We start from the raw sequence: 17,677 nt of genomic DNA on the forward strand, positions 1-17,677 counted from the left end.
ATGTCTTTTTACACATTAGTGTAGTATTTATACTATAAAAGGTAAATTATTTAGTAGATAAATACTATTATTTAGGAGACAATTAGGTAAGTAAGGTTAATCCTAGGCTTTAAAATGTATCCATTCATTTATTGTAGATTGTCCTAATTATTTACAACAAAAATAATATTTTTGTAGAACAAAAAAAGAAGGTAACCTTGATATAAAATAATATTTTTGTAGAACAAAAAAAGAAGGTAACCTTGATATAAAATAATTACAAGACTAGACGATGCAATGAGAAACCCGAAAAGAAGAGGGGCTAAGCATCTTTCTAGGGCTACACACCAACTCATCCATCCTAATTATTACATTTTCATTTTCCATGTATTTTATTTTTTGTTCAATTACCATCTTGCCCCTCATCCTCTTCTAGTTTTTAGTTACTTTACCTTTTCCTTCCTCCCATTCTCATTCATTCCTCTACCGGAAAGTAACATGTCGACTAAAGCTACCAGCCTGTGCACATTAGCCATTCTCCTTCTATCCACGTTATCCTACGCCGTTGCTCGTTCACCGCGGTATTTCAGTAACATCACTCCGGTTAATACTCATCACTTGGTACACCAAATTCATTCTCATAAATATTTTATAAGCTGTTAATTGTTTGTAACTATTTAATAATTTTTTTTTCCTAAATTGACATTTGAAGGATGAAGATATTGCAAAAGGTTATGTGGAATTAAAGTGTGAAGGAGATGGAGAAGAAGAGTGTTTGATGAGAAGAACACTTGTTGCACATCTTGATTATATTTATACGCAAAATAAGAAGCCATGAGTTGTAATATGTTTTGGATATATATATGTTAATGTTATTTAGTATGATTGTGTTTTAGATTAAGTAATAATGCTAGAATCTCTCTACTAGCAAATGAGGTCTGCCGTACTAACGCAACCGTTGGTAATCGGTGATTTACGAATTAACGATCTATCACTTGCTGGCTAAAAGCCTATAAATGAAAACGACACCGCTTTGGTTTATGTTTACACGTAAATAATATAAAATTTAACTTTATCATATCTGACTTTGTTTTTTTAGTTTTTAAAGTTTTTGATCTTCAATCTATGTACATTATCTTGTTAATGGATTTACGCCTTATGTTGAGTATAAATTATTTGTTAACAAAGAAAAATGAATTTATTGTGATTTTTCAACAATAATTTTTTCTTAATTTTGAAGTGAACTTTTTTATTATCTTACGAAAGTGAGGTAATTTGCTATATAATTCGGCCGTTAAAAAATAAAAATGTAAAGAGGATTATTTTATTTTTAAATTTTGAGTAACCAAGATTTAAGTTTAAATCTAAGTTGATAATTTTCACGTATTCCTTTGTTTGTTAGAATAGTATTTTGTCACATTAAATTGGTTGTGGCTCAATGGTAGAACACTAACTTTACTAATGAGAGGTAGGGGTTCAAACCTCACTACCACCAATTTATATGGGAGATATGAGGAATGACCCTGGCTTGCCAGGGTTCGAGTCCTGATCTCACCCGGTTTTACCGGCTCCTCGCTGTCGTGCCGTTTGGCGGGCGTGGGGGTCGGGTTTTATCCGGTGAATACCTTAATAGGTGGACCGCTAGGGGCTCCGTCCGTCCAGACTAGTGGCCGGCTCGGGCTACCTTTAGCCATTGGGGGCCGCGTACGGAGTACCCGGCGTTACTTAGTTGGCTGTTCAAAAAAAAAGTATTTTGTCACATTCTAAATATGGTTAACTAGATTTTCATCTCGGCGCGTTATGCCGGGACAGCTGGCAAAACCCATAAGTTGAAACCCGGGCGTTGGTAAACCCCGAACGTTACGACGATGAGTCGACACGAATTCGGTCAGTACCGGCTACGTTCATAACAATATAGACACCATTGGTAAAATTTGAGGGTTAAAACCCAAAATATTAATTCGTCAATTAATCTATATAAAAAAAATATTGAAGAAGATGTTTAGTTAGTTGGCAAACCCAGACGATGGTAAAACCAAAGCATTGTCGGTCCCGAGCATTGAGCCGGTAACTTGACACGAATTTGGTCAGTTTTGATTACGTACCTTACGGTACCGGAATTAAAAACACGAAAAAAATAAAAACTTGAGGTGGACCAACGACCAATTTGAGGGGGGGTAGCGTTGTCGGTCATGGGCTTTAAATAAAGCCGCGAGTTTGCGTGAACTCGGCCGGTTTCTTTCAGATTTATTATGGTACCATAACTAAAAAATTGACGTTTGATCAGTTTCCATTACGTTTATTATGGTAACTAAACTAAAAAAAATAAAAATTCGCCAACCAATACGGTGCCGCCAAATGGCCCAATAAGCCACTTGCGGCACCAAACTTGTAAATTATATATAGTTATAATTTTTATTTATTTATTTTTTTAAACCAACAATGGATGATTTATAGGGTTAAGTTATTCTACAAAAGAGATAAAAATTAGAAGTATGAGAATGATTTTTAGCCACATAAAAAAATTCTCAACAAAAAATTAAATAAATAAATCGTAACTCAAAATTTAATAAAAAACGAAAAAAGTAAAACCACAAAAATCTTTCCACCGTCTTTCTCGTTCTCATAAAAAAACACAATGTTAAGTGAAAAAAGTCGTGTCTTTTTGTTTATCATTTTATTTTATATTTAATTTTGTCATTGATTGTGTCTTTTATTTTTGACATTGTGTGTTTTTTTATTTATATTGTATTATATTATTCAACACTGTGTATATTTTGTTCGTCAATTTTTTTATTCTTTTGTATATTTTTTTAACGGAAATGATGGCGGAATTAGTTTTTTATTTTTATTTTTTAATTTTTATTTATATTTATTATTTTTTTGAATTTATTTTTAAGGGGTGTTTTGTGTGTTCACAAATCATTCTCACACTTCTCATTTTTGTCTTCATTTGTATTTTAACTTTACCTTATAATATTATACGTTATAAACAGTGAGACCTTAAATTTAACTTTCTCGTATAACATTTTCTCTTTTTCTCTACCCACAATCACTAATAACTATACCATATATAATGAGCAGTAAATTATATCACCGAGGGTGGTCCCTTTGGTACGTTGAAATTTCACTTTCTTCCCAAAAATATCCAATTCACCATCGTTTTACTACTTACTACGCGGCGTTTGGCCTAGCTTTTTTAACAAAGCTTATAGCTTATTTAGTTTTTTTAGTTTTTTTTTACAAAATAAGCTTAATTTGGTGTTTGGCTTAACTTTTTAAGCTTATGCTTATTAACTTATATAAGTTCATTTGAAGAAGCTTATTTGAATATGGTTTTTAAGTTTATTTGATTAACCTTATTTGTTTAAGGGTGTAAATTACTCATTTGTCTTCAAATGGTGGTGAACTAGTAAATACTGAAGCAGCTTATTACTCTAACAAATTAAAGAATGATGGATTTAATAAGGCTATTAGGTGTGGATGCCGGTGCCGCTGAGAAGCTGACGTGGAGAGCGGTGCCGGCGGTGAACACCGCCCTGTGCTAGTCGGGGCCGCCCAGCGGCGAAAATGTTGTTGAAAATTCACCGCTCAATTGCCGCTCATTTAGGTTCTTATCTTCTCTCCACTTCCAAATCACATCTCTCTTCTTTATTCAGTGTTCTTCTTCCTCCACCTATGTCGTCGTCTCGCCGTGCCAAAACAAGGATGGGATGAGTTCAGTTGCAGATGATGAGAAGATTGGGAGAAGATGAGGTTGGGTGGTTGAGATTACGTGGAGGAGAATAGATTTAGGTTTTTAATTTAATTATCATTACTATTATTATTTATAAAAACACTAAAGTAATATTTTCACATATGTTTATTTTTATTAGTTAAATAAATGTTTTTAATTAGTTATTTATGTAAATATGTTAAATTTTAAATTAATTTTAGTTATATAAATATTATTATTTTGTTTAAAAAGGGAGGGAAGTATTGAATTGGTAATTTGTTGACCATTTCCTTAATGTTATGAAAGAGATTGGAGTGGAGTGAACCATGACATGACGCTGACATGACATTACGAAATGAAAAGTAAAATGACATCCATACCATATAGTCTAAGACACATAATTAACATGTAGAATATAAGCTATAATCCAAACATTTAAAAAGAACTTAACAAAATAATAAAAAGACAAAATGACAAAAGACGTCTTTTATGTTTGCACGGTTTTTCAATAGACGTCATTTGGCAAATTTAATGACAGAAAACATCCTTTATGTTTCAAATGCCTTTCACGTTAAGTCTTTTAGCTCTAAATGCAGTTAAAATTTTCTGTTAAATCTAATCATGTGCAAAGCACATGAGCGTATATAAGTCATTTCACCATTTTATTTAAAGAATATTTAAAAATATACAAACACCCACACTCTCTCTCTGTCTCCATCTTTAATTTTAACCACCACCACCAACCAACCAATACCGCCTCTTGCGAACCGCCACCACTCGTCCACACCATCACAGCCTCTACACTACTGCCGTACTCTCCTCAACCTCATCTTCTTCCCTAAATCCAATAAGTTCGATTAGGGTATTCTGGGGATGAAATCGATGAGAGGGTGATGAGTATTTTGAAACCCTAGATCCCCAAAATTAGGGCTTTTGCAAGCTACGCACCTCAAACCACCTCTGGATCCGCATCCCTCTATAACGGTCGGTTGCCTCCCTCCAACCACCACCGGCCGGGGAGGTGTAAAGCCAACGATTATGATTATGGTTCATCATCCTCATTGTGTAAGCTTAATTCTTCTTAATGTTTATGTTAATTATGACACAAAGGTTAAAAAAAAGAATCGGGGTTACTGTTGAGAGTTTAGGCCGGCCGGAGACGATAGAACTTTGGATGGAATCCGACAGTGGAAGAGAATATGGTGGTTAGGAAGCAGTGTGTGAGAGTGGTGTGTAATTTTGATTTAATAAATTTGAGTTATTATGGTTTTTTTTTTGTTTTCTTTAAAGAAGATGATGATTAATGGAGGTAGAATAATTCAACTGATGAGTACCTGGGTCTGATCTGAGATGATGATGAGTGGTGGCTGGTTTTTGTTATGGCGATGATGGTTAAAAAGAAAAAAAGACTTTTGTTTATTTAAAGCCCAAAATTTTAAGTCAATTACACAAATAACCCTTGAGAGGATAAAAAGACTGAATTGCCCTCACATGAGGTGCACATGACTGGATTTAACGAGAAAAACTAACTCTCATTAATGAAAAGGACGAACCGTGCAACATTTTTTAAAAATAAAGGATGTTTTCTGTCATTAAGTTTGCCAAATGACGTCCACTGAAAAACCGTGCAAACGTAAAAGACGTTTTTTTGCCATTTTGTCTAATAAAAAATAAGTTATAAACTAATCTATAAAATATATAAACAAAAATATAAAAATCCTACATGTCGCGATGTGGTCGCTTCCCACTTTTTTGGAGTCACCAGATTTGCTTCATTTTTAAATGGAGGCTTCTCATGCATTTGACCTGAATTCACGGGTATGTGTCTTATCAAAACTAGATATTTATAACATCTTATTAAATTAAAAATTAACCTCACAAAATATTTGATACAAAAATCCTATAAAATAGGAATATACTAAAAATTAATATATGATTTATTTAAAAAAAGATATATGTTATTTATAATTAAAAAAACCAATTATATAGTAAAAAAATGTAAACGGGTCTTGGGTCTCATCAAACTTATATAGCTTTTAAACCTGGTTATAACATCTCATTTATCTGTGAAGCAATTTAATATCAACCATAAGTATATTATTAACTTTTATACAATAAAAAAAATAAAAAAATAGATAAATATTAAAAACAAATAATATAAAACGACCATACGATAAAAAGTAGTTTAATCTATAATATATATAAACGAAGACATAAAAATCCTACGTGTCGCGATGTGGTCGCTTCCCTCTTTTTTGGAGTCACCAAATTTGCTTGATTTTTAAATGGAGGCTTCTCATGCATTTGACCCGAATTCACGGGTATGGGTCTTACCAAACCCAAATATTCCTTAAACGGGTTATAACATCTCATTAAATTAAAAAATATTCTCACCAAATTATTGATGTGAAAATCCTATAAAATAGGATATACTAAAAATTATTATATGATTTTTTAAAAGATATTATTTATAATTAAGAAACAATTTTATAGTAAAAAAAATAAACGAGTCTTAGGTCTCACCAAAACCAAATAACTTTTAAACCGGGTTATAACAACTTAGTTATTTGTGAAACCATTTTATCATCAAACTCTAATTATATTATAAATTTCCTTACAATAAATAAAATTAAACTCAAATAGTTATTTGTATGCGGGTCTTGAGTCTCACCAAACCCAAATAACTTTTAAACCGAGTTATAACAACTTAGTTATTTGTGAAACCATTTTAACATCAAACTCTAATTATATAATAAATTTCTTTACAATAAATAAAATTAAACTCAAAAAAGTATATAAACATTAAAAACGAGTAATGTGAAACGGGGGACAAAAACTGGTATATAAATAAAGCATAAAAATAAAAGCTACGCCAAACACCCCTACGGAGGGTCTCCAAAGTGTTTGAAAGCAGGCTCTCATATGTTGTAGCCCTCGTTTGGCCGTCGTAGTTAACCGGAAAACCAGGAGATGCCTCCGAGCATTCTCATCCGGTGATAATCAGTCTGGCGGTGGCCTTTCTCGGTTCTTCTCAGACGTACTCCCCTCCTCCAAGGCAACAACTACTACTTATCTCTCTCTTACTCACACTCAGATTGAATCGTTAATTTATTTATTATATGTCTGATTAATTAATTAGGGTTCCCGTGTTCGCGTGCAAGGGGATGAGTTCTGGCACATGACTAAAGTCCTAAGGTTGAACACAGATGACAGGTATTTGTAACTTAATAATTAATTTTATAGCAAGGGTAGATGAGGCATCAAATCACGTGTACATAGAAGGTGCATTAGATTTACTTATCCCATAGTTATCAGTTACCATGACATAGCTGTTGGAGATCAGAATCCGTTAATAAGTAGATGAAATCATGTAAAGAATCAAACAGATTTTACATGCTTTTATATACAAAGTATGACTAGGACATATGTGTTAACTAACAAGTCATATCAAAGTATCAAAGTAAGAATCATGGATGGTAACTAAAAAGTCAAGCAGGTCTTGAGATTTTAAATATATTTAAGAGCGATTCCATCATGTAGATCGCGGGTATTTGGAATGATTTGGAGAATTGCATGTTTATCATTTATTCAATAGTCAGTTCTCTCTATATATATTGCTCACTTGTTCCTATGTGTTGATTCATATATGGAAAAATATAAGTGAATAATGAAACTTGAGCTCCAATTGCTTCATCAATTTATTGGAACAATGCTCTCAATGACCTCAACTACCGATCGGATTTGGGTCAACTCCAGACCTCGACTATTTCTCTGTATTATTAAACGAAAAATCATACTTTACATGGACTCCTTAACCCTCTATTCGTTAACCTTTGTCTTTTTTTGTTTAACCATTTAGCCTTTTCACATGTGAATCAATAGGTTTAACTCTTCAACTTCAACTTTTGATTTTTACAAGACACACAAAAGGTTATCTTGATGTGATCATTACAGAAGTTAACACACATATGAGATCTAGATATAGTTTTGATGAACCCAACCCAATCATGTAAGGGAGTGGGCTTTTATAGGCGCAGTGGGTACAACAAGCGAGGTACAAACAAAAGTAGCATGAGGGCTGAGGCACAATGTTGACGCACACTTCTTGTACAGGGAAGGTTTTGTGCATTAAGATGTTGTACATATAGGTTATTTATATATTAAATAATATGGGTAAGTGATTCTAAAAGCTATGAGAAATTTTTAAGCATATATAAATAAACTGTGCCTCTTGAATGAAAAGCATCGTGCCTTTGCGCTTTATGTCTCACACCTTGGCTCGGGGTCCTATCACCTCTGTGCACCTTGCGCTTTTTAGAACCAAGAAGTTTATTGGAAAAGAACACTGGATTTTTATAAGGTTGCATACTTAAAATGGAAACTAGAAACATAATACTTTTAAATTAAAGCAGGAAACAATATTTTTTAAGTAACCAGAGGATGTATGATTGAGTCCTTTTATTTCTTTGGTTTCTTCTGCAATCACTATTTGTTCCAGTTTACTTGAGTACTTTGACTTCAAATACATTTAGTACAATACCCATCGGGTAACACCAAACTAACTGTTTTTCTTGTTCAGATGTCCTTAAAATCTCAATAACCATGCCAAAATTAGCAATCTAAGGTGGTTGTTATTTGAGATAAATGAATACAATCCAAAGATAGACAACCAAAATTAAGTCTAAGTTTAGTGTATCAGTAAGGTTAGAACTACCCTTCTGATCAATTGAGTGGAGTTGCCATACACAAACTTTTGTGTTGAAGCATGGTAGGTTTGAGGTCACTTCATTGCAAAAGTCGCTAGGCGCTCCCAGGACGGTCGACACGGTCAACGGGGGAGTTGCGAGTACTCGGTCTAGGCGGGGAGTACTCGGACGTGGTAAGTTATAAAGAAACTAATTTTTGGGAACTTATATATATGTCAAGTATCATAAATCTACTAATGTTTATAAAAAAAATACGTGAATATCAATATAAATAAAAAGGATGCATCTTTAAATACAAACTATTTAAAATTTGAAATTCGCTAATTAAAAAAATGATAAACTCATTATTTAATATTATAGAAATATGAATTATGTTAAATTTTTTAAAGTCAAAATCGACTCGAGTTGACCGATTAGATCCAATTGTGGTGGAGTTTGACCACTTTTGATCGATTCCGATAAAGAAAGTCGCCTCGGCACCATACCTTGTAGTGATTACTCGGCGAGTACTCGGCGCCTAGTCGGGATTTTTACAAGTTTACAACCATGGGTCACTTATAATCAAAAGTCATATGGTATACTTGGCATACGTAGAAATATTTAAAGCCTTGTGAACTATGATTGTTTGATTGGGGATTAGATAATTCAAGACCTAACTTACCTCTAATACTATGTTTCTTTATGTGGAACAAAATGATGCCACTCTGTTGGATCTTGGATGAGTGGTTCTGTATGAACATTTTATGGATTGTTTTGCTTGTCTGCTTATAAAGGATGTTGGTACCTTAAGAAAACTAATCATTCATTGGGTTGTTTTGGGGTCTAAAGTGCTTATTAGAACATATATTCATGTAGATGTTTAGTATGTAGTGAGTAAAGACTGAAGAGTTATGCAGATTTCGTTCAAGATTAAATATTTTTATGACAAAATGGCAAAACTGGTCCTTTATGTTTGCACGCTTTTTCAATAGACGTCCTTCGGCAAAAGAAATAGCATAAAACATCCTTTATGCTTAAAAATTCTATCACATTACGTCCTTTGACACTAACCCAGTTAATTTGTTTTGTTAAATCTGATCATGTGCTATGCAAATGAGGGTATGTTTGTAATTTTATAAGTAATTTAATAATCAAAGCTAAAGGCATATAAAACACATTCTCCTTGCATCTCCATCTTCTCCAAGTCACAATCATCATCAACCAAACAACCACCACCACCTGCTGTCACCACCACCTATCGTCACCGCCACCCGCCTCAACTACTGCTTATTACCAGCTTCTTTTAATCCTCCCTGACACCACTTATCACCCAAAAAGCACCACCCTACCCCGCAGATCAACCCCCACCCACCCCAAACCCCCTCTCCTCACCGACACCGTCATCACAATCACCACCACTACAGCTACCACCGCCAAAATACCCATCGTATCTCCTTCTTCCCCCATCTAGTAATCCTTAAACAACAAAACCCTAATTTATTTTTTTCCCCAAATTTCATCAAATCTTCAATCCAAGGAATTCTCAGATTCGAAACCCCTTTTTCAACCACTCGTTCTCAGATCTGAAACATGTTGGAATAGTGGAGAGACAGACGGCGATGGTTGTGGAGATGATGGTGGTGGTAGTTGCCGGAGGTTGGGCGGGGGAATATGGTATTGGTTGTGAAGATTGTGATCGCCGGAGAGGTCGTATCTAGGGTTCCGACACGGGTGAGTTGGAGAAATGGTTTCCGGCGATTAGGTGGATTAATATTGGAATTGGATTATTAATGTGGAGACGACAGAGGATTGATTTGATAGATGGGTCGTGGTCGATGAAGGAAGTGAGGGAGTGAGTGGCGGTTTCGACGTTGGAACGGAGGGTAAAGATGAGGGTGGAGAGGAGGAAGGTGAGGAGGTGGTGGTGGATTGTGGTGGTTGAACGGAGGTGGGTTGACGTTCACTCTCATTTTAATCTTTTTTTTTTTTGTTTTGGGGTTGTGTTGTAAAGATGTTAATATTATTATAATCCCACCTTGTAAAATGACTAAACTTTGCACATGACTGGATTTAACGAGAAAATTTAACTGGGTTAGGGTCAAAGGATGTAACGTGATAGAGTTTTCAAATATAAAGGATGTTTTCGGTCATTAAGTTTGCCAAAGGACGTCTATTGAAAAACCGTGCAAACATAAAAGACTTCTTTTGCCATTTTGTCTATTTTTATTTTGGTTGTTGTATACTTGAGCTCTTTAGTCCCCTAAACCAAAACCATATTAGCTGTCAGTACTCATTTTCTATATGACCAACCAATAAACTAAGCCTGGCAAAATGGCCGGTCAGGTCGGGTTGGGTAGCGTTTCAAAAACTCAAAATGGGCTAATTTAAAGCATGCTCAATTTGGTTCGGGGCAAAACGGGCCTAACCAAAATAGGTTTGAGTCAAAATGGGTGCTGAACCGAATAGGTTTGGGTCAACGCGGGTTCTAATCAAAATAGGTTCGGGTCAAAAAAGGTTTTAACCAAAATAGGTTTGGGTCAAAACGGCCACTTTAGAAAAGAAAATCAAATTACTTGTTAATATAACTTTTTTTTGGTCCTTTTGGTTTCCATTAACATTAAACAACTAATCTGATAAACGTGTATACATTTGAAATTCGATGTGAACACAAGCGATTGTTGTTCATGTTCGTTTGTTAATTGAACAAATGAATGAAGTCGAACACTTAAGCAAAAAAAAGTATTTGTTTGTGTAATTTGTGTTCATTTGTTAAGAAAATGACCGTGCTTGTGTTTGCTTTTGTTTGTTCGTTAATATTTAAAATAACATAAACGAACTTAAATGAATGAACATCCACAAACCTTAAGCGAACAAACGTAAACAAACTAAACGTACAAAAATGAACGAGTATAAACGAACGCATCAGAGCGAAGACAAACTAACAAAGCATGTGTCCATGTTCATTCATTTAACTAAATGAAGAAAAAATGTTGTTCTCTTTCATTCGCTATTAAATAAAAGAACTTCCCGCTGTACCTTTCACAAAATGTTCAATTTGTCTACTGGACTATTTTGTTAGCGACTTTATATATCAAAAAAAATAAACAACATTAGGTTAGTTTATGGATGATTTCAGTTATAGCGTTAACTAATGATTAAAAACAAATAAATAATAAACAATTTGTAATATGAGTTTTGTCTTTGTGCATAATGTGCTTTCTTTTTATTTGCCCAACTTGCTCAACTTACAGCCCATCTTGACTGATTAGAAAGTTATCTTTTACAAATCTCGACTCATTTTAACCTGTAGGGAATAAAACTATGATAAAAAAAACTGCTCATACATATAAAAGGGTCGTTTGGGATATTTTTAACCCTCATGGGCTGGAATCTACAAGGTATACAATAGACTAAACTCTATGATAGTATAATGACAACATGACCATATAGAACTTTATTTATTGATTATTACACAGTCAGTAGTTGTCCTGTGAGTAAGAAATCTTAGGTGATGGAGTATTTCTTATTGCATGCTTATAATAGAAGTTTAACTGATATTCGCCTCTGTCTGTTATTAAATGTAGAAATAATGATAAATTTTGTGCAAAGTACATGCATGCATGTTTCTGTACTTTGTTGTGAGGTAGCACTTAGTTTCTTCAATATGTAGTTACTTTATTTATTACCATTTACACTTGAATAATTTGTATTTTTTGATCATTATTTATATCCATGCAAGGGTAGAGCTTTTTAATGGAAAAGGAGGTCTGGTTGAATAGAGAGGATTGACCGCACTGGAGCAGATATTATTGCACTTGAGAATCCAAAATTAGTATCAACCAATACAACCCAATGGCATGTGTATGCAGCATTTGGTTAACTTTCCAGGCAGTGAATACACTAAAAGTTCAATGTTTTTAATTGTGTGTTTGTGAGTGAAGTTAAACTTCCATGACATATGGTTATGTCTATGTAGGTACCTTGAAGGGTGGTCGATCTGACTGGCTTTTAGAGAAATGCACAGTATGTGTTAACTAATTTACTAGAACTTTAGAATTGGCAATTTTGACCTGTTTACCTATATATAACTTCCATTTTGTTATGGTAAGAAGCTATATATATTATTTGTAATCTTAGGAGCTTGGAGCTAGCAGCGTAACACCACTATTGACCGAACGCTCTCCTTCAATTTCTGAGAACCGAGTGGATAGATTGCAACGAGTAATATTGGCTGCGGCTAAACAATGTAAGGGATCATTTGTTTTGTGAAAATCGCATCAAATACCAAAATATCAGTTTTGAGTTTTTGAAAACTGTTCGGTTTCAATTTATCCGGTTCCAGTTTGGGTTTGGTTTCTTCGGTCCCATTTGGGCATGAAATCGTTGGGCCGATGAAGATTGGCCTAAGATAATAAATTTGGGCTTTAACTCTTTTCGTTAATTAGTTATTATACCTTTGGGTTAATATTTAGATTACACTATTTATTAAATTCTTCCAAGTTACTTAGCGTTCAAAATAAGAAAATGAAAATTCAAAAAATCGGTTTTTGGTTTAATACAGAAACCGAAATGAAAGTTTGGTTCCGTTGATTTGTGTTTTTGGTTCGGTTATTTCAGCTACAGATCAGTTTTTTCGGTTTCATGCACACCTGTATTTAGCTCATTATGTATCTATAATTTGGCATGTGTAAGGTCAACGACTGCATGAAATGGCTTTGAACCCTCCTTTAAAAGTTAGCGGCCTCTTACCTATTGTAAGTCACTTGTATCATGTTATGTCTCGTACCTGTTAAAAAAGAATGATAAAAATTTAGGATTATTTTTGTCTGAAATTGTTTTAACTATTCCCCTTAGGTTTCACAAGCAAAACTATCTTTTATAGCTGCAGCCGAGTCTACACCGGTTTTAAACGCCTTGGCTCTGTCTCAAAGAGAGTCTGCCGGCTCACTTATTGTTGGACCCGAAGGCGGTTAGCTCTCTCTCTCTCTCTCTCTCTCTCTCTCACACACACACACACACACACACACAATCTGGCCCATTACTAGAGAGGTGAACGAGCCAAACCCAAGCCTGCGTAAGCTCGAACTTGGTGCATTTAACTTTTATTATTTATTAGTTAATTTAAATAGTTTATAATTATGTATATATGTTTATAATTAATGATTGTGCGCGTAAAATAATATATATTATTTAATTATTTTTATCAGAATTATTTATGTAATATTAAATATCATATACAATTGTAATTAACAAATTAAAATAAATTTTGTTTGGCGCAAGTCGGCTCGAACTCGATAAGTGAAGCTCAAGCTTGTTTGTTAACAAGCTTAAGTTTAGGCCCGAGCTCATTTAAGCTCGGCTCGATTTGAGCTTTTAGCTAGCCAATTCTATTAGCTGACGAGCGGCTTGGCTCGTTTGTGCCCTTACCCTTTACACAACCGGTCTGACAGGATGGTTTGAAGCAATATTGTTATGTTACATCTGCGGGTTTAATATTCCAGATTTCACTGAAACGGAGATAAAATCGATTGTCGAAGCAGGAGCAACAGCGGTTGGGCTCGGGCCGCACCGGCTTCGAGTCGAAACCGCAACAATCGCACTACTGTCAACAGCGATGTTATGGTCTGATTCTCAGGGATAATCTGATAGTTAATATATTATTCATGAGGTATATCTGTTGTTTTATTTTAAATTAATTAATTTTACATATTTGTAAGATTATTGACTAGAAGAATTTAGAGCCGACCACATATGAAGTCATGACCGTTGACCGAATGTCTTTGTAACGTACATGTAATGTTACCCCCTTTGACTTTTGGGGCAATATCTTTTCTTAGCTTGGACTAGAATTATTGAAACCGGTTTCTCACTTAATTCAAGTTTAATATTTAGAAAAATCTACAGTCTATCTTGGCTGCTTTTGTTCAATTTCAAATTAGCAATAAAGATTACTATTATCATATGCCAAAAGGTCGGAAGATGACACTTTTGGCCCCCATACTATTATTAATTAGATTATTTGTTAGGTAATATATATTATTTATTATAATCTTAGTTGTATACATAATTGATATTTTTTTATATAATTATGCATTATATTATATTCATGCAAGTAATAGGTTTGGGAGTCTATAATCAAATTTGAGATGATGAACTAAGTGAGCTTCAAAAGACTCCACTCGGGTCGTGTTCGGCTTGACTTGAGCAGTTAACCAGACGATCTTGAGTAACTTATAATCAACATAGCTCGCCTACGGTCGGTCGAACTTTGAAGGTAGCTTTGGTCAGCGCTTGTTGTTTTTGGGAAGGGGCATGCATATATTACAATATCTATCATGAAGCCCCATGCCTCAAAAAGTTAGAAGACAATTGCACATGGGAATTTAATACAAGTACTATTCGGAACACTTTTCATCTAAAACCTTAATTACTCCTTGGAATCTATATTTTTAATTTTTAAAAGCGGATATTCACCATCCATAACACGTTACACACCTCGAAGCTCCAAAAATTTGTACTTTAATTGAATTTACATTATATATGTATGTTTATCATATTTTACTAATCTCTATAACTGGCTGTCATCAAAAAGTCAAATTTACTTTAGGTGAGCTCATAGTCGAATAATTGTTTATTAACATTATCATAATTCATAAGTACTATAATTTATTATATTTATTAAATAATTCAATAACTTCATATAGGTCAATATTAAAGGTATAAAGTTAACATTTCACAAATCGATTTGTTTGTTGCAGTGATGTGGTTCAAGAATATTTGCTTTAGATCAGACTGGGACAAGTTACCTACAAATATTATTTGGTTTTCTTGTTCATCAATAAATCATTATCTTCATCTACATTACCACGAAACTATCTCTACAACCAACTGAACCCATATACAAAAGCCACTACGAATCTAAAAAGTTTTTCAAAACCCAAATAACAAATGAAATGCACATGAACACTATCAATTAAAATATACATATGAATACTGTATGAAAACAAAACCTATGTCAAGAAAACCTTATTAGATTTCCTATAACAAACCCTAACTCGGAATCCCTAAACCTCTAGATCAAACCAATGATTGATTTCTGATTGTGTTCAAACCCCCAAACCAAAACAATGCTGAATTTCCGAATGTGTTCAAACATGTTTGTTCAATGCGAGGAGATGATGACATGCTCAAGTGCAGTGGTATGTGTTCAAATGGGCACATACTGATGGATGATCTTATTTAGATTATGTGAAGCGGAGCACTTTGGTGTCAAAGCTTTAACGGAAGTGAGGGATGTGAGAGACGGGGTTCATCCCAATCAAGTATCAACCAATCACTCATTTTTATTTGAATTTCTATTTTTTTACTTTAATTAAAATCACTATACTAAAGTGAAATGGTAATTTAGTTAAATCCTTTGTACATACATTGCATGGCGTAACACTTTAAGATACACCATATGTTAAAAACCATTACACATAGCCTTATTTGAGCTAAACGCCAACTTAATTACCCATAATGTAATTCATTTTGCATCTAAATCCATTGCTTTAAGTTTAAGGCAATTGGTTGCCCTTACGGTTACATAACTGTCATTTATCACTATTAATACAATATATATATATATTAATTCTTACGGTTATGAACGTATCCATGTATATAATTTTTTAATGGTTAAAGTCTAATTGCACTTTAAGTTTGTAAAATTAGTGTGCAACCTTTATCTTCTCAATCAGTATTTATAACTCTGCCTAAAAGTAAACATAAATATAAATAACTGATCATTTCTTTTACGGTAAATTAATATATTTTAACATCAGTCTTTTCAAGAATTAATTATGTGATTAAGGTGTACTGGTTGAAAATAATTTAATTTGTTCTCATCTTTGAATATTATGTTAATACATACGTTATTAGTTAATTGCGGCATTCATACTCATTCAACACTAAGATAATATAAAATTATAGTGATAATGTGAAAATAATATAAATACATATTTATAAGATGCCGGTTAATATAAAAAGACATTTATGAAGTAAGCATACAAAGGAACTTGGTGTGTTGGTAAAAGTGTAAAACTAGAGATCATTGTGTATGATATAACTGTAATTAACAAAAAAAGGTAAAACCTAAAACAGACAAACAAAAATTAAGTAGTGACAACACCGAGTCAACATCTTACAATACCACATTAAAAGATATGGTGATCAATGATGTTGCATCCCTTGCTTTGTTATCCAACAATCTTGAATGTGCAAGGTTAAACCTTTATCATATAGTTTTGTAATGATTTTTTTGCATATGTCTATATTGGTGTGTCAAATATATAACTGTGCGTCCAAATATTTAAAAGCACACATAAAAAGACTGCAATGTTATTGCGATCTTGCAATAGGTTTCGACGCACACCTATTATAGTTTATGAAACATGTATGACAGTGTAACCACTAACCAATTTTATAGGTTTGAAGCTTTGCTGTAATGTGTTTAATGCAATTTTATAGTGTGTTTGAGCACAGAAGTTTTATAAACTATAATGCGTATCTAACACACCACATCAATGCATCCAACTTCTTAGGTTAGAGTCACTTTTATAATAGTGTACGTGTATATAAGCTTGCCATTTAAGAAACAGAATAAAAAAAACAAGTGTCACATGTGACATTTAACCAATAACACAAGGACCTAGAGTAACATTCCAATTTAATCATATTCAAATAAAAACAACAAAATAAATGCAATCGATTCCATAAATAGCTACAAAAACCATTAAAACCTCTACTGACTCACACACTTTTGTTGTTAAAAGTCTCCTCCATCTTCGCTCTCTCTACATAACTCTATTTCTCTTCGTATATAACATCATCATCAAATATTCCTTTCCACCAATGACAAATCAACTCGAGAATTTGTTCCAGACAATCAAATCAAAGGTGAAAGCATTGAAACGAAAGAAACCCAAGAAGGTGTACGTGAAGATGGACAAGACCAACAGTGTTCGGGTTGAGATCCGAAGCCGGCAAGCTAGGAAACTAATTGATAAAACTCTTCAGGCTGCTGATCATCCTGGCAAGCGACCTGTTACTTGATTAATAGTTTTCAGGTTCTTTTGTTATTATTGTTTTGATTTTAGTTTGTATAATCTGGTAATAATCCAGGTTGGTGATGAGGTAATTTGGATGTTTTCAAGTTTCTTTTTAATTTATTTCCATGTTTATAATTAAAGGCTACAGTCACTGTCTCTTTCACACACTAGCTCTTTCTCTCTCTCTCACGTACATGCTTTGAAATATGATT

At 33.6% G+C, this 17,677-nt stretch overlaps 1 protein-coding gene and 2 pseudogenes across 2 annotated transcripts; all 3 read left to right on the plus strand.

Annotated features, from left to right (window-relative positions):
- The first annotated feature begins 477 nt into the window (after positions 1-477).
- Positions 478-817, plus strand: LOC143554303 (phytosulfokines 5 pseudogene; annotated as a pseudogene).
- Positions 818-3,434: 2,617 nt separating this feature from the next.
- On the plus strand, positions 3,435-14,078 carry LOC143554304 (uncharacterized; annotated as a pseudogene). The gene is made up of 8 exons (XR_013138989.1): positions 3,435-3,506; positions 6,834-6,907; positions 12,119-12,254; positions 12,356-12,402; positions 12,517-12,625; positions 13,072-13,133; positions 13,234-13,348; positions 13,881-14,078. The product of XR_013138989.1 is annotated as an uncharacterized LOC143554304 (transcript).
- A 3,179-nt stretch (positions 14,079-17,257) lies between these two features.
- Positions 17,258-17,473, plus strand: LOC143554307 (uncharacterized). Its single transcript, XM_077044093.1, has one exon. It carries the CDS (start codon positions 17,269-17,271, stop codon positions 17,467-17,469), a length of 201 nt encoding a protein of 66 aa, XP_076900208.1. The 5' UTR covers positions 17,258-17,268; the 3' UTR covers positions 17,470-17,473.
- Positions 17,474-17,677: the final 204 nt, after the last annotated feature.

Source organism: Bidens hawaiensis, unplaced genomic scaffold, assembly GCF_021521415.1.
Source record: "Bidens hawaiensis isolate Kalapana, Puna unplaced genomic scaffold, B.hawaiensis_p1.1 tig00017580_1, whole genome shotgun sequence".
Taxonomy (NCBI): domain Eukaryota; kingdom Viridiplantae; phylum Streptophyta; class Magnoliopsida; order Asterales; family Asteraceae; genus Bidens; species Bidens hawaiensis.